The 26491-nt window shown below is 34.9% G+C and overlaps 1 protein-coding gene and 1 pseudogene across 1 annotated transcript in view; both read left to right on the forward strand.

Annotated features, from left to right (window-relative positions):
* Positions 1-14807: 14807 nt before the first annotated feature.
* LOC115506590 lies at positions 14808-14982 on the forward strand (annotated as a pseudogene).
* A 6580-nt stretch (positions 14983-21562) lies between these two features.
* Positions 21563-26491, forward strand: part of CNGB3 (cyclic nucleotide gated channel subunit beta 3) — a 148217-nt gene continuing 143288 nt past the window's right edge. Inside the window, exons 1-2 of the mRNA XM_030304334.1 lie at positions 21563-21673; positions 25199-25280. Of these exons, the coding sequence (XP_030160194.1) occupies positions 21563-21673; positions 25199-25280 (193 nt within the window). The remainder of the gene's footprint in view (positions 21674-25198; positions 25281-26491) is intronic.

A 26491-nucleotide genomic window follows, 5' to 3' on the forward strand; every position in this document is an offset into this window, starting at 1 on the left:
AACATACCATTTTGTTTATATAATGTTCAAATATAGCAAAATTATGATTTAGAAATTCATACAAATGTGGGAAAACTGTGAAAAAAATTAGAAAAGGATTGTGACAGAAGTCAGGTAAAATGGTGGAGGAGTAGAGGGGTATCTAGAAGGGACAAATGGGTGAGATCTGGGTTCTGCAGTATTGTATTCATAACATTGTCGATGTTGATCTTGGTAGTGGTTTTCATAGATGTTTATAATTATGTGTCAGATTTTTTATGCATTTTATATATATTTCACATATATGTGTGATTTACATTAAAGAAGACAAGGAAATATGGAGGCCAAGAAAATAAAAGTAATTTGCTAAAGACCAACGCTTATTGAATTAGGATTTTAACCTAGACATTCTCATTCTCAAACTCCTTTTTTTACACTTTTTCCTGAAGTAAAACCATAAAAATATTTCCCGTAGGGCCAAACTTTTTTTTAACAGTCTCTGCCAGTCATTTTGCCCAAAGTAGCCATATGAAAACGTGCCTGCCTTCTCCTTGTTTGGCTTGAAGCAATTAATGAAATTCAAAGCACAACTAAAGCAACTTCTCTCTAGACACCAAGGGGCAGACTGTGCAAAGGCAATTGTCTCCCTTCTCCTGTATATTTCTTTAGTCTTTGTTTTTAAATGAAGTATAGTTGACATATTATATTAGTTTCATGTGTACAGCACAGTCAGTGGACAGTTATATACATTACAAAATGCTCACCTCAATAAGTGTAGTTACCATTTGTCAACATACAGAGTCCCCTCTCCCATATAGATTCCAAATTCCTTCTATTTCTCAGACCCACCTGCACTCACAAAGTCAAAGTACCATATTAAAACAAGATCGAATATTCTACCCAGTTGGAAAAGTGATTAAAGTTGTTCTTTTTGCGACAGATTAGTGACTATGTTTTAGATGTACAAAGGGTTAAAATAATCTGCCAGCATAAAATTAGACTGAGGGGCAGAAGATCATTGTAGCAAATTAAAATTTTCTCTTTCTATGGAGCATAAGACTATGATGAAATAAAGAGGCTGAGTGAATAAGGTTGCTGGTCAAATTGTATTGAATAATTTTGATGTTGGTACATATTAAAAATAGCTCATCTATATATAGAGCATTTTATCTGAGAATTATTATATAGGTGTATATACCCCCTTGTAGATGGTTCTTTCTCTTATTATAATTAGAAGTTGTTGTTGTTTTTTTAATAGACCATTTAGGGGTATAGAGAACCACTGCTCATTGTAGAACTGTAATTAATTGGTAGTAATCTTATGTTTCTTAAAATAATCATGCCAGGGATGGCAAATTCTGGGCACTGAAGCTACAACCCCTCTCTTTCCAAACACAAGACATACGTCACTCATCTGCGCCAGAATCCTCAAACAAGTACTCTGAGCAGCCACCATCCATCTATTGGAGTTGGCACAAGAGTTAAAATCTATTGAACAACTATTCAAACTGTTTCTTAAAGAACATGCCGTGCACAATAATGTGTGGAGATACAGGATACGACTTTATTAAAATATAGTATAAGGGTATAGAAGAAAAAGAAGGGGCTTCGGAGTCTAAGAGCCCTGGATGTGAATCCTGGCTCTGTCTTTAATTTACCCTGTGGCTTTGGCAAACCACACCTCCTTTTCAAAAAAGTAGTGATCACTGTCTTTGTAAAAAAAAAAAAATAGAAATAATTTTTATTTGTTTGTAGAGAAACTTTAAGTTTATTTATTCATTTTGATAGAGAGTGCAAACAGGGAAGGGGCAGAGAGAGAGGGAGAGAGAGAATCCCAAGCAGAATCCACACTGTCGGCACAGAGCTTGACACAGGGATCTGTGCCGTGAGATCATGACCTGAGCTGAAGTCAAAAGTCGGTCGCTTAACCAAATGAGCCACTCAGGTGACTCAGTAATAATTTTTAAGTGCAGACACGTAATAGGGGTCCTTCACATGGTGACTATTAAGTCTTATAGTGAAAAGAGCACAGGTTTTGAATCAGGCAGACTTAAATTCAAATTCTGACTCCTCCTTTACTGTGACTTTAGATAAATTATTTACTCTTAGCCTGTTTATTTCCTCAGGCAAAAACAGAAATAATAACTGCCTTGATGAGTTTTTTTTTTTTTAAGAATCAATGCTAATATATGGAAATTGCCTCAAAATTGATCAAAATGGAATGATGGCTTTTATTTTTCTGACACCACAGTTGCTATTATTCTTCCCTCCCCTCCAAAACAAACTATGTAAAATAATTGAGGGAAAGGGTACCAAACTGTTGATAGGGTGAGGATGAAGATGGGGAGGAAGAGAACTTAGAAAGCTCTGAATATCTATAATTTATATATTGTTTGAATTTTCCAGCTCTTAATTTCTATCCGAAATGAAAAAAACAGTATAATATTAAAACTTTAAAAATGTGAAATGCTTATTAACTGTCCATACAGAATTTTCAAATACTGATTCAACCATAATAAAATATAGCTCCAAATGATTGGGACACAGCTATAATATTTCTCATCATTGTATAGTTTTCATGTTACATTATTAGGTAAGTTTAAACCTCAACAAAGTACACACACACACACACACACACACACACACACACGCAGTTTACCTAGATTGAGATAGGAACCTTTCTTTACTCCCTCTTTCCTCCTAAATTTAGAATAAAATGTGATCTATATTTTGCTTATTTTAAATGTATTTTTTAAAGTATCAAGATAGATAACTAATCATCATTTTCATATGATAGAGCATATGTTAGACAAAACTTGAGACCTTCCTCATTATTCCTCAGCATTTCATTAAAGAAAATTTAATTAATTAGTTTAATTTAATTGTAGCCCCAAACTGACCTATCTTTACAACTATTGAAACTGGGTTGAACATATGACTTGCACAATGCAATATTACCAAAAGTGTTGCAAAAGACAGAGAAAAGCTTGCATATAGAGGCTTGATTTCTTGCTGCACTTGGTATCCTGAGACCATCATGTAAAAGACCCTAAACAAGGTGGAGAATGAGAGGCCAAATGAAAGAAAATCAGGAAAGCTAGATCAACATCCTACCAACAACAAGACTGAGTGGGGGCATTCAGAATTGACTGGCTACTAGTATTAGCTGCCGGGCCTGCTGACAACGGATCATGAGAGAGCCCAGAGATCAGCCAACCTGCTCCACAGAATTGTGAGATAAATTAAGTGGGTGTGGTTTTAAGGCACTAACTGTTAAGGTAATTTTTTAATGCAGGAATAGATAACTAATGCAGAGATTTAAGCTGCATTAATTATTATTATTTTAGACAGAGAGTGCAAGTGGGGAAGAGGGGCAGAGGGAGAGAGAGCTGTTTTCTTTAATTTGACCAAAAAACAAACATAAAACAGTGCAAAAGAGCAAATTCTAAAGGATAAACCAAGCTTCATTTAAATTCAGCTCAGTCTCGGGGGGCGCCTGGGTGGCTCAGCCAGTTAAGCGGCCGACTTTGGCTCGGGTCATGATCTCGAGGTCCGTGAGTTCGTGCCCCGTGTAGGTCTCTGTGCTGACAGCTCGGAGCCTGGAGCCTGTTTCGGATTCTGTGTCTCCCTCTCTCTGACCCTCCCCTGTTCATGCTCTGTCTCTCTCTGTCTCAAAAATGAATAAACGTTAAAAATTTTTTTTAAATAAATAAAATAAATAAATAAATAAATTCAGCTCAGTCTCTTAAAATTTACAATCATCTTTCCACTGCCTAGAATGCTCCTGCTGAACACCCTCATGCACATGAGCCCCTCCATCGTTTGTATTTGATTTCCCCATAAGTGTCTACTTAGCCTTCAAAAATCAGCTTCTGGGAAGACTTCTGAAAACATCATGCAACAAATAAATAAATTTTTCCATCCCTTGTGCTATTCCTTTACAGTGTACATACCTCTATCATAGTATTAGTGTAATTGTCTATCTATTCCAACTTTCTTACTCTTCACCTCCATTAGGATGTGATCCTGTCAAGTCCAGGACTTATCTGATTAATCCAGATATAGAATGATGCCTTAAAGTAGAAAGCACTCAAGATACATATGGCTCACAGTACTTTATTGAATTATAATTAATATACAATAAAATACATAAAGTAATGTTAACTGCATTAAATTTTAATAAATATAATACAGACACGGAAGCATCACTAAGATCAAGATATAGTACGTAGAGTATTTCCATCATTTCAGAAAGCTCCCTCCTGATCCTTTGCAGTCAACTCTTCCCATACTTTCAAACCCACCCCACCACCTAGAGGCAATGATATTCCATTTTTTTTTAATTTTTAATGTTTATTTATGTTTTTTTAATATGAAATTTATTGTCAAATTGGTTTCCATACAACACCCAGTGCTCATCCCAACAGGCGCCCTCCTCAATGCCCATCACCCACTATCCCCTCCCTCCCACCCCCCATCAATCCTCAGTTTATTCTCAGTTTTTAAGAGTCTCTTATGGTTTGCCTCCTTCCCTCTCTATAACTTTTTCCCCCTCCCTTCTCCCTCCCCCATGGTCTTCTGTTAAGTTTCTAAACATCCACATAAGAGTGAAAACATACAGTATCTGTCTTTCTCTTTATGACTTATTTCACTTAGCATAACACTCTCCAGTTCCATCCACATTGCTACAAAAGGCCATATTTCATTCTTTCTCATTGCCAAGTAGTATTCCATTGTATATATAAACCACAACTTCTTTATCCATTCATCAATTGATAGACATTTAGGCTCTTTCCATAATTTGGCTATTGTTGAAAGTGCTGCTATAAACATTGGGGTACAGGTTCCCCTATGCATCAGCACTCCTGTATCCCTTGGGTAAATTCCTAGCAGTGCTGTTGCTGGAACATAGGGTAGATCTGTTTGCTCATGGATGGGAAAAATAAATATTGTTAAATGGCAATACTACCCAAAGCAATCTACACATTCAATGAAATCCCAATCAAAATTACACCAGCATTCTTCTCGAAGCTAGAACAAGCAATCCTAAAATTTGTATGGAACCACAAAAGACCCCAAACAGCCAAAGTAATATTGAAGAAGACCAAAGCAGGAGGCATCACAATCGCAGACTTTAGCCTCTACTACAAAGCTGTAATCATCAAGACAGCATGGTATTGGCACAAAAACAGACACACAGACCCATGGAATAGAATAGCGACTCCAGAATTGGACCCACAAATGTATGGCCAACTGATCTTTGACAAAGCAGGAAAGACTATCCAATGAAAAAAAAAGACAGTCTCTTTAACAAATGGTGCTGGGAGAACTGGACAGCAACATGCAGAAGAATGAAACTAGACCACTTTCTTACACCGTTCACAAAAATAAACTCAAGATGGATGAAGGATCTGAATGTGAGACAGGAAACCATCAAAACCCTAGAGGAGAAAGCAAGGAAAAACCTCTCTGACCTCAGCTGCAGCAATTTCTTACTGGACACATCTCCAAAGGCAAGGGAATTAAAAGCAAAAATGAACTATTAGGACTACATCAAGATAAAAAGCTTCTGCACTGCAAAGGAAACAATCAACAAAACTAAAAGGCAACCAACAGAATGGGAAAAGATCTTTGCAAATTACATATCGAACAAAGGGCTAGTATCCAAAACCAATAAAGAACTCACCAAACTTCACACCCAAAAAAACACAAATAATCCAGTGAAGAAATGGGCAGAAAACATGAATAGCCACTTTTTTAAAGAAGACATCCAGATGGCCAATAGGCACATGAAAAGATGCTCAACGTCACTCCTCATCAAGGAAATACAAATCAAAACCACACTGAGATACCACCTCATGCCAGTCAGAGTGGCTAAAATGAACAAATCAGGAGATTATAGATGTTGGAGAGGATGTGGAGAAACGGGAACCCTCTTGCACTGTTGGTGGGAATTCAAACTGGTGTAGCCACTCTGGAAAACAGTGTGGACGTTCCTCAAAAGGTATTCCAATTTTTATCAGCATAGATTAGTTTTTTCTGTTTTATCACTTCATACATATAAAATTTTTGTGTCTGGCTTCTTTCTCTCAATACAATGCTTTTGTTTTTGTTTTAGAGAGAGAGAATGCACAAGCAGGGGAGAGGAGGAAAGGGAGAGAGAGTCTTAAGCAGGCACCACACTCATCACAGAGCCCTATGGGGGGCTCAATCCTATGACTTTGGGATCTTGACCTGAGCCAAAATGAAAAGTCAGACACTCAACCAACCGAGCCACCCAGGTGCACCGCAATACAATTTTTCATGTGTCAGTTATCTGTTCCTTTTGACTGCTTCCAGGTGTTCCTTTGTATGAATATGACACCATTTTAACTATTTTTTAAGTTTTTATTTAAATTCCAGTTAGTTAATGTACAGTGTAGTATTAGTTTCAAGTTTACAATATAGTGATCCAACACTTCCATACAATACCTGGTGCTCATCACAAGCGTACTCCTTTGTTCCCATCACCTGTATAACCCATCCTCCCACCAACCTGCAGTCTGGTAATGATCAGTGTGTTCTCTGTAGTTAAGAGTCTGTTTCTTGGTTTCCCTCTGTCTCTCTCTTTTTCCCTATGATCATTTGTTTTGTTTCTTAAATTCCACATGAGTGAAACCACATGGTATTTATTTTTCTCTGCCTGACTTATTTCACTTAGCATTTACTCTCTAGCTCCATCCATGTTATGGCAAATGGCAAGATTTCATTGTTTTTTATTTCTGAGTAATATTCTATTATATGTCTGGAGATAGATATATATATATATATATATATATATATATATCACATCTTCTTTATACATTCATCACTAGAAGGACTTTTGGGATGTTTCCATAATCTCGCTGCTATAAACATTGGAGTGCATGTATCCCTTGGAATTAGAATTTTTGTATTCTTTGGGTATATACCTAGTAGTGCAATTGCTGGATCATAGGGTAGTTCCATTTTTAACTTTTTGAGGAACCTCCATAGTGTTTTCCAGAGTTGCTACACCAGTTTGCATTCCCTCCAACGGTGCAAGAGGGTTCCCTTTTCTCCACATTCTCACAACACCTGTGATTTCTTGTGTTGTTAATTTTAGCCATTCTGACAGGGGCAAGGTGCTATCTCCTTGTAGTTTTGATATGCATTTCCCTGATGATAAATGATGTTGAGTATCTTTTCATGTGTCTTTTGGCCATCTGGATGTCTTCTTTGGAAAAATGTCTATTCATGTCTTCTGCCCATTTTTTAACTGAATTATTTGGTTTTTAGGATGTTGAGTTTTATTAGTTCTTTATTTTAGATGCTAACCCTTTACCAGATATGTCATTTATAAATACATTTTCCCATCCCATAGGTTGCCTGTTAGTTGTGTTGATTGTTTCCTTAACTTTGCAGCAACTTTTTATTTTGGTGTAATTCCAGTAGTTTATTTTTGCTTTTATTTGCCTTGCCTATGGAGATACATCTAGAAAAAATATTGATACAGCCAATGTTAAAGAAGTTACTGCCTGTGCTCTCTTGTAAGATCTTTTATGGTTTCAGGTCTCACAATCAGGTCTTTAATCCACTTTGAATTTATTTTTGTGCATGGTATAAGAAAAGTGGTCCAGTTTCATTCTTTTGCATGCTGCTGTCTAGTTTTCCCAGCACCATTTGTTCAAGAGACACTCTTTTTCTCATTGGATATTCTTTTCTGCTTTATGGAAGATTAATTGTCCATATAGTTATGGGTTTATTTCTGGGTTTTCTATCTTGTTCTATTGATCTATGTGTCTATTTTTCTACCAGTATGATATGTTTTGATGACTACGGCTCTGTAATATCACTTGAAATCTGGAAATGTGATGCCTCCAGTTTTTCTATTCTTTTTTTTTTTTTTAATTTTTTTTTTCAACGTTTATTTATTTTTGGGACAGAGAGAGACAGAGCATGAACGGGGGAGGGGCAGAGAGAGAGGGAGACACAGAATGGGAAACAGGCTCCAGGCTCTGAGCCATCAGCCCAGAGCCCGACGCGGGGCTCGAACTCACGGACCGCGAGATCGCGACCTGGCTGAAGTCGGACGCTTAACCGACTGCGCCACCCAGGCGTCCCTCTATTCTTTTTCAAGGTTGCTTTGGATATTTTGGGGTCTTTTATGATTCCATACAAATTTTAGGATTGTTTATTCTAGCTCTGTGAAAAATGCTGTCAATATTTTGATAGGAATTACATTAAATGGGTAGATTGTTTTAAGTTGTATAATTTTAACTATCTTCTTGATAATCAACATTTGCGTTGTTTCCAGTTTTGAGCTAATTATGAATAAAGCTGATATAAACATTACCATACAAGTCTTTATGTGGACATAAGCATTCATTTCTCTTGGGTCTGTTTCTAGAGTGGAACTGTGGAGCCACAGAGTAGATACGTGTTTAGCTATGTTAGAAACTGACAAACAGTTTTCTAAAGTTGGTGTAATATTTATACCTCAATCAGTAATGTGTAAGAGTGTCCATTGTTCCATAACAATTCTGGTGAGTAGGCAGTGCTATTTCATTGTGGTCTCAATATGTGTTTACAGAATAAGTTACTGGTCCTCTATAATAAATACTAAATAAATCTTGATGAAAATAATGTTAAAATAGTTATCCTGTTGTATTATAACAAGGGTTAATGTGAGTTAGATACACATATATATGTGTATCTATCTCAACATAAACTATTTTTAACATTCCTGTTGTAAGGTGCTCAGAATGTGCTAATATTTATTTTTATCCTATTATTTATAATTATCATTAAAAGTTCTGTTGTCAAATACTTTTCAAAGCTATAGATCATTATCACAAGTTATAGATCATTTAATCTTTTAATTAAATATAGAAAGATTTTTATGGAAGGGGATACTATAAAGGAGTCATGCTTATCTCTTTTTAACATGTAAGTTGTGAGTTGCTAAAATCCACACAGTTAAATGCTGGAATTGAATCTTCAGTTCACATTCTCTAATTTCAAATACTCCATTTTCCCTGGTAAGTAACTATGCCTCTTTCTAATGACTCATGTTGACATTTTAACTTTATTCAAATAATAAATATATTAAATATCAAAATGTTAAGAAGACAAAGTGAGCTCATTTTACAGATTTCCATAATAATCCAAGTCAGTTCCTTTCTGGGACACCACTTAGGTACAGAGAAATGGACTAGTTCACATTTGTAAATACTTTAGTTACAATTATTCTGTGAAATCAGGAATGGGAATAACAGAAACTTTACATAAGTGAAATTACATAGCTGGTAGTACATTATAGAAATAGAGTGAGGTGGAGAATTTAGAAAGTGTGTTATGAATTAAGTGCATTAATTTAACTCAGGTAATATAGGCCCCACAAGAAGATTCATTTAATAATTTATCATACACATTTACCAGTAACTATCAAAATTTTCTATATTTGACTATACAGAGTTTGCAACCACTTGTAAAAGTATCAATTGTTTTAAAATTACATACAGTTTTCAATGTAGGCTATTTTCACTGAATATTCAAATTAAAATAGACTTAAAGATAAAATACATTTGCAAATCTTAGGTATAATTCATTAATCAGGGTGTTTTTTAACCCTTATGCATTAATACATTTATTTGTTTAACAGGACATATTGGATGCCTATGTATTACAAAGCACTGCCAGGACTCAAAATCAGTGAATTATATTCCCTACATCTAGATACTTAATACTATTCATCTGCATGCCCATATTCTCCACAAAGCTGTGAGTTTTTATAGAATAAGAAGTCTCAATTTCTATATCTCCAGTGCTCAGTAGATAAGTTCACAAAACATTATAGCTTTGGTACTAGAGTCCTACCTTTACAGTTTATTAACTGCAACTTTGGGCAAATTACTTGACTCCTTTAATAAGTTTCAGATTTTTTATCTTAATATTGAGACCAGTAATGAAACCTGTCTCATAAGGAATTGTGAGCATTAAGAGAAATAATGCATATAATGTGACTGGCCTTTAATGTCTGTATTATGCTTAATAAATTATCTAATTACTGAATAAATGAACCCATGAATCAACAAATAAATGATCACAAGCATAGTATGTGGCAATATCTAATAAATGATATAGGAGTGACAAAACAATATTTGGAAACTTCTTGACCTCCAAACTCACCAGTAACCATAAGGAGTTAGACTTGTACTATCTGAGAGATTTGATTAAACTTTTCAGAAATATTAATTTGACAAGGATGTATAAAATAGACAATGTCATCTTATGGAAAGATAGGCTGGTACTTTTTTAAACTGTCAAGGTTATGAAAGACAGGAAAAGACAGAGGACTCATTCCAGACTAAAAGACACTGAAAGAGTCATGACAATTAAATGCAATACGTGATTCTGTATTGAATCCTGGATCAGAAAGGGAAAAGTGATGTGGCTGAGAAAATTTAAAGAGACTGTGGATTGAATGGTAGTGTTATATCAATGTTGAGTCCCTGACTTGGAGGTTTGAATGGCGGTCATATCAGAGAGTGTCCTTGTTTGAGAAACGCACATTGGAATACTTAAGAATGATGGCACATCATGTTTGCAGCTTGCTCTCAAATAGTTCAGGAAATGACTAATGATAATTAGTGTATGTACAGAGAGACAGTGAGAGAGGGAACAAATGTGGTAAAATATGAAATGTGATCCTACTGTGGAATCTTCATGAAGCAGACACTGATTTCTTTACAGAGTTTTTGTAACTTTTCTGTGAATTTTAAATTGTTTCAAAATAAGTCACTTTTTAAAAAATTTTCCAACAAGTACATTGGGAAATTCAACATTAGAGATATTTATAAATCAATCTCAGAACTTACATTCAATGAAACCAGGACCTCTTTGATATTACAGAAAAATATGGACAACATTACTCAAAACAACTGCTCTGCTGAACTCCTTTCAGGGGTTGGTTTCTATCTCCCACATGCAAGCTAGGCATCTGGACTCCAAATGCCTTGCTCACAGCTTCTTCAGGCCAACCCAGAAGTTATTACAATAGTAAAGCATTCTCTAAGTATTTAGATATGGTGGTGAAATGAGATTGAACAAAAGAATAAGGAGCAGATATTTTAAAGAATGAATCCAAGAAACAAGCAACTAATTCATATAATAAGTATAAGGGAGGAATTAAAGGAATGCTAATTACTCCAGCAAAAACAGCAAGTCAGAAGGAACTACTAGATTGATACTAAAGAAGATAAATTTGTTTTTAAGCAGGTTGATCATAAAGCAATTACAAGACATTCCAAATTAAACATCCAGCAGACTGTAGGAACCATGAGGCTAAAACCCAAGGATGAAATGGATTCTGTCTTCTAAATAAAGAACTAATGATATTTCTCCTAAGATTTTCAACTGCTATATATTACATTCATCTCTCAACCTGCAAGATCAACAAAGTTTTCACCATTGGTAAATTTGAGTGTTAAAAAGTAATAATGTTCTCATGTTGGGTCAAAGATTAATATATTTGCCTTGTACATGCGTTGGTTTTTATTACTGAGGTAACCAACAGCTGTTATTCATAAACCAAAAACCACTTTCACTAGTTGGATGTACTTTTTTATTAGAAATAAGAACATCCTATAATAGCTCAAAAATTCCCAGAACATTAGGTTCAGATTATCAATAAATTTAGAATATAGAAAAAAAAGTTAAAAGTGGCTTAACTAGAGACCTGATTGTATATAGACAATCTTCTTTACGAATCATACTGTTAATCTCCTTATATAACAGTAGATCATGATGTTTAATTAACTGAAGTGCTTTCAGTTAGCTCACTAGATGATAAAAATAAATGAACAATGATAGTCCATAATTGGAAACAAATACCGCAGCAGACTAATCAACTTTTCAAAATAATGTAAATAAGAATGAGGAAACTTCACATAGTTACCCCGTCCGTATTCACATAACAGATCCATCACGACCTGATTACTGTTTATAAAATACTAACATAAGGATTTTTTTTAAAACATTTATTCTATTAGTCACAGTCTAAACCAATATAGCATTCATTAGTCACAGATGCCACTAGTTATTAACAATTTCCTGAAGGCATTTTTACCCTTAATATCTGTTACATTTGCTGTTCATGCATTTTAATTATAAATTAAAAGCAATGCAAATGTTATAATCAGAGAAACATAGAATATTTCTAAATGAAACACTATACTTAAAATCACTTTAGTTTTAGAAATTCTTCGTATTACCTGAGCTGCATTACATCTAGTCACGTTACACCTGCAGGTGACTGAAAAAAATCTAAATACTCTAAATTTGTCATCACATAAAATCACGTTGGCAAATATTTCTAGTGTGTTATACATATTGTATGATGGAAAATTTCCTCTAAGTATACATTGCTATAGATCTACTTTATAAGATCATTAAATATTCAATGTCATCAACTCAAGAAAAAATGAATATATTTGGAAGTTTCTTTTAATTTTTTTTGAACTTAGGTTTTGATAACCCTTCATAAATGAAAGAATATAAAATCACTCTCTTTGGTCCCTTTTGTAAATGATATATGGACTATGACATACTTAGTATAAAGAAAATTGTTTATATACTTCATATTTATTGTTAATATTAAACAGTTTAAGAAATCTTTGTTACATGGCTACTAAGGGCACTGTGCTGGCCATATTAACTGTAACTTACTATAATACCTTAATTAATTGGATGCCATTTCTGTGTCTAGAATGCCCTACCTTTTTATGTCTGCTCAGTGAATTCCTTGTCCTATCATGAGCATTAACTCCTCTCTATTTACTGTCCACCCACACCTAGATACTCAGTCACCTGCTCTCTGGTGCTAATATAATGTTACTCACTTCCATTTCAGAAGTTGAACTGTAATTGTTTATACATCTTCTCTCTCTCAAGAATGTGAATGTGTCCCGAGTAGTCACCATGTGTTGGTCATCTCTGCATACCCCATAGCAGCAAGACAAGCACCTGAAACACAGGAAGAGATCAAATGTTTACTGCTGCATAAAATTATGCACGTTAGTTAGCAGAGTATTTTAAATTTTAGTGCTCTCCAGAAACGCAACTTATTTTATTCGATTAATTAACAAATATTTGTGGAGCACTTAATTTACACAAATACTTTTTATATGTCGTCATGTTCCATTGCTTGTGAGTTGTCCCCAAATCCTTAAGAGCCTGTTACTCTAGCTTCCATTTTATAGATGAGAACCAAAACTGGGTTCACGGGTAACCTGACAACATGCCCAGTGCTTTTTCCTCTGAAGTCTTACAGTTGAAAAAAACGCTCCTAAATTATCTGCTTTCCTGCCTTACTGAATATGTGTTCAGTATAGTGAATTCTTCAGGAATTGGCCAATGTTCAGGCTTATTATCAGTTTATTATCTTCTCCAAAAATAGAACTCCCCCCACAAACCCTGGGGGGAAAAAAACAACTTCTGGTTGTTTCATCTTATTGTTTGAGGTTATCTACTACAAACTAATTGTTCTTTTTATAACTTAGTAGTTTCTCTTATTGAAATAATGTAATAGACTGCATTTAATTCAGAGGGATCTCAGAGAATTATTTAAATGTTACTTTCTTTAGCAGATGTAGGAAGAAATATAGCTTTAGTTTGTTTCCAGTAGTCCGTCAGACAAAAAGACAGTTTCAACTGATGCCCCCTCCCAGAGGCAGAGAAGACTGTAATTTGAGAACTGCTAGAAAGTCTTCCGTATCCAAAATCATCTTCCAAAGGCAGTGTCTGAAATCCCATCAATAAAGTTCCTTCAAAGGAAGTTAGCATTTCTTAAACTTAATTTCTATTAAGTAGAAACTTTATTATAGATCCTTCAGCAGTGATTTGAGTGATTTTATAGGAATGATGTAGAAATATGTTCAAGCCTGAGACTAGATATATAAACTTTGTTGCTTATATCTTTTATATAACTATAAAACTAAAACCTATTTGTAAACTTAAAATAAAACTTAAAACTCAATAAGATTAAAGCAAACAACATTGATATGATGGATAATACTATGCTGAAACTAAATTACTAGTCCCAGTAGGAATTTGATACGATTTGCTAATCATGATTTTTTTTCTTATGACCATCTGCATGTGTATAATAACATGTATGTAATATTACTCTGTGCCATTTCTAAACCATATTCACTGACTCAAAACACCAATTGTTGTGAAATACACCATTACAGTATTTTATGCATATTTCTCCTAGTCTACCTCACTCCCAGCCTAAAACAAAGTGATGCATACAATGAATACTGATAAAAAAAAAAAAAAGTAATGAAGCCATAACATTTCTGTTCCTTCAAGGAGGTTTTCTCCACTTCTTACGTTCTGCCTCTACCACAGAGGACCTCTTTACTCTTAATCCAGAGCTAATCCAGGATGATGGTCTAAACCATCATCCTCTCGTAATTCATTCAGCAAACATTCATGGAGTAACTAGAATATACCGAGCACTGATTCAGACACAAGGGATATGAAAGTGTCCAGAGGATAGTCTCTGCTTGGTGGAGCTTCTTACACTCTGAAAGGAAAAACAGATCTAAAAATGGTTGTAAAATGAGAAATAATAAAATGGAGATGTGTGTATGACACAAGGTATAACAGAAGCAAAAAAGAAGGGAGAAGATATTTGCAAATATCCAATAAAGAGTGTCCAAAATATATAAAGACCTTATACAACTTCACACCAAAGAAATAAATAATCCAATTGAAAAAAGAGCAGAAGACATGAACAGATATTTCTCCAAAGAAGATATACAAGCTTTGCGCAGTGGCAGTATCGTAGCCAATGAGGTTTATCCGAGGCGCGATTATTGCTAATTGAAAACCAAAGAAGATATACAGATGGCCAATATACACATGAAAGGATGCTCAACATCACTATACATATGTATATATATACATACATATGTAATATTATATATTATTTATTATATATTATATATACCTTTTGAGAGGAGGAGAAAAAAGGCAGGAGAAGGAAATACCCAGTTGAAGTAAATAGACAAGGAGTGTAATACTCATGACAACATTGTGTATTGTAAGAGGACATTGAATACTGACTGTCCAACTGGGTCTTTGAGATATTGGTAAAGAAGAACCTATTGACACAAAGAATTGGTTGTTCATGGGGCCTCTGGGTGGCTCAGTCAGTTAAGCATCCAACTCTTGGTTTCTGCTCAGGTCACGGTCTCACAATTCCTGAGATCTAACCCCACATCGGGTTCCGCACTGTTATTCCGGAGCCTGCTTGGAATTCCTCCCCTCCCCACTCCCCCGCTCTCTCTCTCTCAGAATAAATAAAATAACTTAAAAAATATTGGTCATTCATAGATATTTGTATGTTTGAACCTAGTATACCAGGAGATTAATTTGAAGAAAAACTTAGTTTATGATGAAAAGTAGTCATTTCAATGATCTTATTGCTATTGTTGGATGGCATATAGAATAAAAGTGTGCAGACCACCAGTAGTTATCTCAGTTCTTCATCCCCCAAATGGGATAACTCTCAATATCATAATAGTCAAAATGCTGTAAAGGGCTTACATTGGGGTATCCATGCATCTAGTAGATATGTCAGTACCAAGATGGAAATGAGAGTTCCATGACTATCCTAGGGACTATGATTCCTACCTTCCTCTTCTATTCCCTGCTTTTTTTAAATCTCCATATGTACTTTATTATTATTATTATTATTATTATTATTATTATTTTATTTTTATATATATAATTTATTGTCAGGTTGGTTTCCATACAACACCCAGTGCTCACCCCAACAGGTGCCCTCCTCAATGCCCATCATGCAATTTCCCCTCTCCCCCACCCCCATCAACCCTCAGTTTGTTCTCAGTAGTTAAGAGTATCATATGGCTTGCCTTCTTCCCTCTCTGTAACTTTTTTTTCTTCCCCCCTTCCCCTCCCTGCTGATCTTCTGTTACGTTTCTCAGGATCCACATAAGAGTGAAAACATATAGTATCTGTCTTTCTGTGCCTGACTTATTTCACTTAGCATAATACTATCCAGTTCCATCCACATTGCTACAAATGGCCAGATTTCATTCTTTCTCATTGTCAAGTAGTATTCCATTGTATTTATCAACCACATCTTCTTTATACATCTGTCAGTTGATGGACATTTAGGTTCTTTCCATAATTTGTCTATTGTTGAAAGTGCTGCTCTAAACATTGGGGTACAAGTGCCCCTATGCATCAGCACTCCTGTATCACTTGGGTAAATTCCTAGCAGTGCTATTGCTGGGTCATAGGGTAGATCTATTTTTAATTTTTTGAGGAACCTCCACACTGTTTTCAAGAGTGGCTACACCAGTTTGCATTCCCACCAACAGTGCAAGAGGATTCCCATTTCTCCACATCCTCTCCAGCATCTATAGTCTCCTAATTTGTTCATTTTAGCCACTCTGACTGGTGTGAGGTGGTATCTCGGTGTGGTTTTGATTTGTATTTCCTTGATGAGGAGTGACGTTGAGCATCTTTTCATGTGCCTATTGGCCATCTGGATGTCTTCTTTAAAAAAGTGGCTATTCAGCGGGGCGCCTGGGTGGCGCAGTCGGTTAAGCATCCGACTTCAGCCAGGTCACGATCTCGCGGTCCGTGAGTTCGAGCCCCGCGTCGGGCTCTGGGCTGATGGCTCAGAGCCTGGAGCCTGTTTCCGATTCTGTGTCTCCCTCTCTCTCTGCCCCTCCCCCGTTCATGCTCTGTCTCTCTCTGTCCCAAAAATAAATAAATGTTGAAAAAAAAATTTAAAAAAAAAAAGTGGCTATTCATGTTTTCTGCCCATTTCTTCACTGGATTATTTGTGTTTTTTTGGGTGTGAAGTTTGGTGAGTTCTTTATCGGTTTTGGATACTAGCCCTTTGACCGATATGTAATTTGCAAAGATCTTTTCCCATTCTGTTGGTTGCCTTTTAGTTTTGTTGATTGTTTCCTTTGCAGTGCAGAAGCTTTTTATCTTGATGTAGTCCTAATAGTTCATTTTTGCTTTTAATTCCCTTGCCTTTGGAGATGTGTCCAGTAAGAAATTGCTGCAGCTGAGGTCAGAGAGGTTTTTCCTTGCTTTCTCCTCTAGGGTTTTGATGGTTTCCTGTCTCACATTCAGATCCTTCATCCATCTTGAGTTTATTTTTGTGAACGGTGTAAGAAAGTGGTCTAGTTTCATTCTTCTGCATGTTGCTGTCCAGTTCTCCCAGCACCATTTGTTAAAGAGACTGTCTTTTTTTTCATTGGATAGTCTTTCCTGCTTTGTCAAAGATCAGTTGGCCATACATTTGTGGGTCCAATTCTGGAGTCGCTATTCTATTCCATGGGTCTGTGTGTCTGTTTTTGTGCCAATACCATGCTGTCTTGATGATTACAGCTTTGTAGTAGAGGCTAAAGTCTGCGATTGTGATGCCTCCTGCTTTGGTCTTCTTCAGTATTACTTTGGCTGTTTGGGGTCTTTTGTGGTTCCATACAAATTTTAGGATTGCTTGTTCTAGCTTCGAGAAGAATGCTGGTGCAATTTTGATTGGGATTTCATTGAATGTGTAGATTGCTTTGGGTAGTATTGACATTTTAACAATATCTATTCTTCCCATCCATGAGCACAGAATATTTTTCCATTTCTTTATATCTTCTTCAATTTCCTTCATAAGCTTTCTATAGTTTTCAACATACAGATCTTTTACATCTTTGGTTAGGTTTATTCGTAGGTATTTTATGATTCTTGGTGCAATTGTGAATGGGATCAGTTTCTTTATTTGTCTTTCTGTTACTTCATTATTGGTGTATAAAAATGCAACTCATTTCTGTACATTAATTTTGTATCCTGCAACTTTGCTGAATTCATGTATCAGTTCTAGCAGACTCTTGGTGGAGTCTGTTGGGTTTTCCGTGTATAGTATCATGTCATCTGCAAAAAATGAAATCTTGACTTCATCTTTGCCAATTTTGATGCCTTTGATTTTATTTTGTTGTCTGATTGCTGATGCTAGAACTTCCAACACTATGTTAAACAACAGCGGTGAGAGTGGACATCCCCTGTCATGTTCCTGATCTCAGGGGGAAAGCTCTCGGTTTTTCCCCATTGAGGATGATATTAGCTGTGGGCTTCTCATAAATGGCTTTTATGATGTTTAACTATGTTCCTTCTATCCCGACTTTCTAGAGGGTCTTTATTAAGAAAGGATGCTGTATTTTGTCAAGTGCTTTTTCTGCAATAATTGACAGGATCATATGGTTCTTTTCTTTTATTAATGTGATGTATCACATTTATTGATTTGCAAATATTGAACCAGCCCTGCATCCCAGGAATGAATCCCACTTGATCATGGTGAATAATACTTTTTATATACTGTTGAATTCTATTTGCTAGTATCTTATTGAGAATTTTTGCATCCATATTCATCAGGGATATTGGCCTGTAGTTCTCTTTTTTTGCTGGGTCTCTGTGTGGTTTGGGAATCAAAGTAATGCTGGCTTCATAGAATGAGTTCTGTTCCCTGCTTTGATCTTAGACTTCCAAACAGGAAAAGATGAGATCTTCAGTGGAATTTCATAGACCTCCAATGTAGGCATTGGTGAAGTGGCCCTTAAACAAATTTTGAGTTTTTCAGAAAGTGATTTTGGTTAACAACAAATTGTGAAAGAAACAGTAAGATATTCTACATATTTGGTTAAAATGCAATAGATGCAGTGAAAAGATCACATTAGGTGACAAGGTGATATCAGAAGTCACAACAGAGGATTCTGATGGTAGAGGCCTTTCCATCAATTCAGGGGAAAAAAACAGATGCAGGAAAACATTAGTGAATAAAACAGCATATTGTTATGGTAGGTATTGAGGAAATTGTGTAAATTTATATACTGCAAGTATAATATATTTAACTAGTTCTGACTTAAAACGGATATGAGTGAGGACTAAACTGTCAGATATCTTAAATGGCTTTCAAGTAAATACTATTCAGTAGATATTCCTGAAACCATTATTATGCTGTATGTTAACTCACTTGGATTTAAATAAAATTTTTTTTTAAATTTTATTCAGCAGAGGAGGCATCACAGTTCTGGACTTCAAGTGATATTACAAACTGTAATCATCAAAACAGCATGAGACTAGCACAAAAATAGACACATAGATCAATAGAACATAATAGAAAACCCAGAAATGTATCCATAACTATATGGTCAGTTAATCTTCAAAAAATCAAGAAAGAATATCCAATGGGAAAAAGAATGTCTCTTGAGCAAATGGTATTGGGAAAACTGGACAGCAACATGCAAAAGAATGAAACTGGACCACTTTCTTACACTATACACAAAAATAAATTCAAAGTGGATTAAAGACTAATTGTGAGAACTGAAACCATAAAAATCCTACAAGAGAGCAGAGACAGTAACTACTTTGATGTTGGCTGTAGCAACATTTTTCTAGATATGTCTCCTTAGGCAATAGAAATAAAAGCAAAAATAACTATTGGGGCTACATGAAAATAAAAAGCACACAGTTAAGGAAACCATCAACAAACTAAAAGGCAACCTATGGAATGGGAGAAGATATTTGCAAATGACATATCTGTTAAAGGGTTAGCATCTAAGGTATATAAAGAGCTAATAAAACTCAGCACCCCAAAAACTGAATAATCCAGTTAAAAAATGGGCATAAGACATGAACAGACATTTTTCCAAAGAAGACATCCAGATGACCAAAAGACATTATTCATCATTCATCATCAGGGAAATGCAAATGAAAACTACATTTTGACCTCACCCTTGTCAAAATGGCTAAAATTAATAACACAAGAAATCACAGATGTTGGTGAGAATGTGGAGAAAAGGGAACTCTCTTGCACTGTGGTGGGAATGCAAACTGCTGCAGCCACTCTGGAAAACAGTATGGAGGTTCTTCAAAAAGTTAAAAATGGAACTACCCTATGATCCAGCAATTGCACTCCTAGGTATATATCCCAGAATACAAAAATTCTAATTCAGAGGGATACATGCATCCTGATGTTTATAGCAGCATTATCTACAATAGACAAATTATTGAAATAGCCTAAATATCCATCAACTGATGAATGGATAAAGAAGATGTAGTGTACACATCTTGAGTTTCTATTCTATATAAAGGTATTTTGGGGATAAAATAAGTGTCCTCCTTCAAAAAATCTAACTTTATTGGTTAAATGATGAATCAGGGAAAAAAATCCATGCTGTGGTAAAATACATATTTTTTATAATTTATGAAATTAATAATCCAACAGAATTCTCTAGGCTTCTAAAGCTAGGAATCACTTATATTGCTTTTATGATATTCCAAAGATTTGTAACAAAATTGTAAACTTGTAAGAAGTTTTGGAACCAATTGTTTCAGAGCAATGAAATACATATCCTCTAAACTGGTATTTATCAAGTATACTCTCTCTGTGTTACAGTCTGAATTATATTTTCTCAAAAATTCATGTTGAAGTCCTAATCCCCAGGACCTCAGAATGTGACTGTATTTGAGTTGGGGTCTTTAAACAGGTAATTAAGTTATAATGAGATTACTTGAGTGGGCCTTAATCCAATGACTGGCATCCTTGAAGAGGGAATTGGGAATCAAACATGAACAGGGTGAAAACAATATGAAGACACAGGGAAAAGATAGTTATCCAAATGCCAAAGAGAGAGACCTAGAATACTTCCCTCCCTTTTAGTCCCCAGAAGAAACCAACCTCACTGACACTTTGACCTAGGATATCTAGCTTCCAAAACTGTGATAAATATGTTTCTGAAAAACAAATAATAAAATAAATAAATAAACTTCTGTTACTTAAGTCACCCAGTCTGTGGTACTGGCTGTGGTAGCCCTAGCAAACTAACATACTCTTTGCTTAATTCTAATATAATCATCGTTATGAATCTGAGAACATTTAGGCTATTGGGAATGCAAAGCAATATGTCTCGTTTTCCACTATAGTTTCTAAGAGTTCCACTAATCTGATCAATTAATAAAATACTCATTAAAAAAAAGACACCCGAAGAACAGAAAAAGGAAATAGTAGTTATCTCATGGTGTAGAACTAGAGATGGAGGAATGATCTGTTGTTTTTATTATAAGCCCTTATGCACATATTATTTTTTAATAATGTTTATGTTACTTTGATTAAATTAGATGGATGAAGATAGGTAGGTGGGTAATTAGAAAAGGAAAATAAACAAAACAATGGGCAATGTGATCACATCTGAACAATTCAAATCAACAATGAAATTTTGTTTACTTCTCCACCTGTAAACTACTCTCAAAGGCATTTTGGCTCTTTGAAGTTCATAAACAGAATTCAGATCACCCAAGCAGAAATAATTTGCTGCTTTTAAGCCCTTACTAGCTACAGAGTTGCCTCTAGGAATTAGCCAGAACAAAATCCCGATTAAACAACTAATTGGCTTGTCTACTAATGAAAGGAAAAACAAAGTGCATTTCTCTACCTCAAGACAGAGTCATAAAAACAGAAGCTTTCAGAACCATCTCAGAGAAGATGTTTAAATCTCTGATGATAAAATCCAACAAGGTGAAGCCTAAAGAGGAGAACAATGAGAGTAAACAAGGTCCTGATCCAAGCAATCAGCCTCAACAATCCACAAGACAGGTATGCTACTTACATACCTAAATCAATTTTGATTGTCATCATTTTTTGTCTAGTGATGGATATTTGTCCAGTGTTTTAATATACTGTGATGTGTAAGGTTGCTTTGCTGTTTCACCTCTACCATTTGGGTCATGCACTTGTTTTTCTTTGGGGTTTTATATATACTATTTATATTTGCTTTAAAACAGATTGATAAATGTTTAGAAGACTACATTAGGAGTTGGAAGAAGCTAAATAAGACTTCTCATTGCAGATTTATATTTCTACCATAATCCCAAATGAAATCATTTCTCAAATATTAAATGGACTATATGAATTAGTTTCAACAAAGAATGTCGAAGATCGTGGCCATGGTAAACTACAATTTAACAGTAATTGATCTGGACCAGGACCTCTTTATAGGAAACAGTTTTGCCGCTCAGGACAACTGGCAATGTATGGAGTTATTTTTGGTTGTCATATCTCAGGGGTAGAGATGGTACTTGCATCTAGGGAGTAAAGACCAAAAATGCTGCTAGACATTGTAGAATCCACAGGACAGCCCTTCACAACATAGAATTATCCAATTCAGAATTTCAATACCACCTAAGTGGAGGAACCCTGTTCTAGAGAAATATTTTTCATAAGTTATAGGCCTACACACCTGTAAAATGAAAATGCTTTGTAGCCTTATTGTATAAACTAGAGAGTGTATATAAAGCACATAGTAGGGACTTACCAAATGGCAATTTTTATTATCATTATTATGAGTAATTTATGCTTATATGACACAATAAAGTCCAAAGGGATAATTATATAATCAGTATTCACTTACAACTGTCCAAAGAACCATTTTCATAAATTACTGACTAAATTTATCTAAAAGTGCTATGTAAGGTTTTTAGAGCAATAATTATTTTCCCATCGAAAGAATTGGATGAAAGATGTCAAGTACAAGCAGGAGTGTACCTCAGGGACTCAAATAGCATGGTCCAGTGATTCAGGTTTAAATGAGCCTAGAGTACAGAAAATACCGAGATGACTTAGCATTGGCCCTGGAAAATTTGCCTTTCATTTCTGATTAACATTGACTATGTTTGCAATGGAAAGCAGATATGAAGGAGGATGTGCTTAGCATTGCTTCATGAGAGTGCCCTTGACTTCTTTCTAATTCTTATGTTAAAGTAAATAATTCCACACTTTTAAAATTATTTATATGTTTAAAAGCTCGTGGAATATCACAAATGTTGAGCTGGGTACTTTCCTTCAGGTAGTCTTGTTGTGTTTCTCCCTAGGAAAATCACTACAATGATATTTAACCTTTGTCTATCATGATTCTTTTTCCATAGAACACATAAAAATAACTAATATAGTATTCTCTTGGAGAACATAATAGCTAACAATAATTACTATGTGCCAGGCAAGGTGCTATCCTCTTCCAAGAACTATTATATTAAATCTTCAGAATAACCATGAGTCCTGTTACAATTTGCTGCTTGCACACAACTGATAATGGCAAAGCTTGGATTGGAGCCCTGTTCCATCTGACTTCAGCACCTGAGAGCTAAATATCTAGGCTATGCTTCTGAAGAAGTATGAATGAATGATGAATATTAGTTGAATCAACTAATCAATAAGAAGTATGAATGATGAAGGATGAATATTAGTTTAATCAACTTTCTAAATATTCTACTCACAAGATAAAAGGATGTTAGAGAGAAGGCAAAAAGAACAGAAACTCTAAAGGAATTGCCTTTCCTTCAGAAACAGTAATACTGGAGAAGTACTTAGATTAGACACAGGTAGAACAACTCTGGTGTATATCCCATGACATTCCCATGACATAACACTTAGGGATGTTGATCATGAAGTCTGCTGACATCACATTATATCTTAAAAGTCATACTTAAGGAAATTATTTGCATCTACTCTTTAGAGATCATAACATGTTGGCAGAGGCAATAGTTCTTCTCCAGTTTCAAATACACTAAATGTTAAAAATGACAGAAAGTTAAAACCATGTTTTTATCCATAGAATATAACCTTTTAAAATGGCATTTAAACAGTAACGTTCTGAAGTACAAATAGATTATTTGAGGCCTATAAGAAGATATTTAGAAATAAAAAATCAATTTACATTCTTCTTTTAAATAAAGAGTTCTCAAAAAATAAAAATAAAAATATTAAAAAAAATACTTAGTTCTCAAACCAAAATAACTTAGGTGACTTCCATTTGTCAATAACCAATAAATCAAGATCTGCAAATTCAGGCTAATCCAGACTTTCATGCTACAGAATAAGACATCATTCACATAAATGTACACTTGTATACATGAAAAGACTATGATTAAAATGTTTATGAATAGCATCATAACATGTAAAAGTACTTGATTGAAATCAGAAGGCTTTACCACTACTTCATAATATATCCAGAGATCCATACATTTTTAGCCACCTTATCAATTTCCTACTCAATAACGTAAGAATAATAATAGCTGTCTTGCCTAATACATATGGTTACTGTGAGACTTAAATTAAAGCATCTGATTAATTTACTTCCCAGCTTAAAATGTTTCTGACATACAGTGCTGTTAAATAATGTCAAACTCCACATCAAGGCTAATGGGACTCTCAAGGCCCTTGTCCTTGCCTATTTAGCTAGGCTTACTTTCTCACACTCTTTCCCATCCAACCACTTCTACTTTAGTTTCCCACAGCCTGTATACAATCACACCTTAGACTTTTGCTGAACAGGTATCCACTACCTGGAATATTTTCCATGCCTTGTTCATCTGGAAAAAAAATTCATCTTGATTTGTAAAATTCAGAGTTACTTCCTTTTTGATAGTCTCCTCCCTTTCCTTCTACTGCAGTAGAATTGACCATCCCACATTTATGCCCTATCTCTATCCTCTACAGACACTCATTACTTATAACATTTCCTTGCACTTACATTTGTGTGTGTATGTTTCCCCTACCACTCTGTAAATAGCTTGGGAGCCAACATTTCTGTGTTCTAACCTTATATCTTGTTTCACTTTGTTCCCATAGGACCATCCTCAGACACACACTGGCCACATCCATTGAGACATACCTACATTTCAAAGGAAAGCTTAGATTCTCAGACAAATGACAAGGTAGAGGCAAATGAAATCACAAAGAGAAGAGAGCTCTGAATTAAGAAACTAGACTACTTTTTTCTATCACTTTAAGTTCTACTACAAAAGACCTAGACCAGGACCAATACTAGGACTGTGGGGAATGAGGACTGGAATTGGGAGGAACATGTGCCAGGTAGATGTAGCAACCACAGTGACAAAAAGAGAGTGCCAAAAGCCAACAAGCTGTGAAAGTCAAAGCTGATTATTCAATAGTAGAGCCGAGAATATCCATTTAAGTGAAAGAATTATCATTTGTAGTATATCATAAACAAATGATAAGCTTTAATGATTGGCTTACTCATTGAATGAAAAACTCCATATTATATTTTACATTTAACTTTATTTTTTGTGTAAATTAATTGTGTACAATCTTTGTTTCTCAAAGGGACAAAACAAAAATGAAAAGAAATCTCTCCAAACCAAGATGACTCCAGTCACATTTGAAGAGTCACACACCAAAATACAAGGTCAGAACTCAAATCTGTAGGAAAAAATAAAATGCATATCTCTCTGAAATGTGTTACCTGATGAAACACTTGACCTTGACTAGGTAAATCATCTAGGGTAAATCACACTTGAGACACTTTAAAGATCTGAGTGTTTATAAAAACATAATTTCTTCATTCAGTCACTTATTCAATAGATGCTTTTTTATTACCTGCTATGTGCCAGGTCTATGGGCTAGAAATGCAGTGGTGAACAATATGGCCAAGTCTGTGTTAATATATGCATATAATGAACAATATAATTTTAAGTAAGGGTTATAAAATGATAAAATAGATGTGGATTGTACATATTTAAAGGTTCAACACTCATACCTCTGCTCTTCTTTCTTTAAATTCTCTCCATTAGAAATCTCATCTACTCCTAAGGTTACCATAACTCATTTCTATATCAGTGATTCCATAGCAGATCCAATTCCTTTTTTAAGACCCTGTCCAATATTTTCTTTTTTTGTCTCTTCTTTTCAGGTATATTCTGCCAGAAAGATTCTTTTTTTAATAATTTTTTTATTCTTTTAATTTGAATCCCAGCTAGTTAACATATAGTGTAATAATGATTTCAGGAATAGAATTTAGTGATTCATCACTTACATATAACACCCAGTGTTCATCCCAACAAGTGTCCTCCCTTTTGCAATATTTTCGAAGTAACCACTGGACATATACACCTGTATGTTCTGCTGCCATTCTGTTTTACTATGAGTCATTTTATAATAGTGATAGTTTCCAATTTGCAGTTCTTCTGACATAAAAATGCAACCTTTTTTAAAGTATTTTTTCTCTTTTTTTTAAGTTTATTTATTTTGAGAGAGAGAGAGCGGGGCTCGAACTCACGAACCATGAGCTCATGACATGAACCAAAATCGGACATTTAACCAACTGAGCTACCCACGCGCCCCATAAAAACCTTATGGTACGAAACCTTAATGGTACGAAACCAAGGATCACATCTTTGGGATGACAAGTTTTGTCCTACTCTTGTTGTACTTTTTTCAAAGTATATTTGTAAGCTTAATTTTTCATAGCTGGTAATAAAAACTCTTGTGGAAGTTTCATTTAACATAGAAGCTGTTTGAGTGGAAAGGAAAAAAATAGTTTCATTTAAATTTGCAGACTTAGCATGTCTTCAAAGGCTTTAATAGGAAAAGCAGTTATATTTAAGATATTTTGTTTTG

This window comes from Lynx canadensis, chromosome F2, assembly GCF_007474595.2.
Source record: "Lynx canadensis isolate LIC74 chromosome F2, mLynCan4.pri.v2, whole genome shotgun sequence".
Classification (NCBI taxonomy): domain Eukaryota; kingdom Metazoa; phylum Chordata; class Mammalia; order Carnivora; family Felidae; genus Lynx; species Lynx canadensis.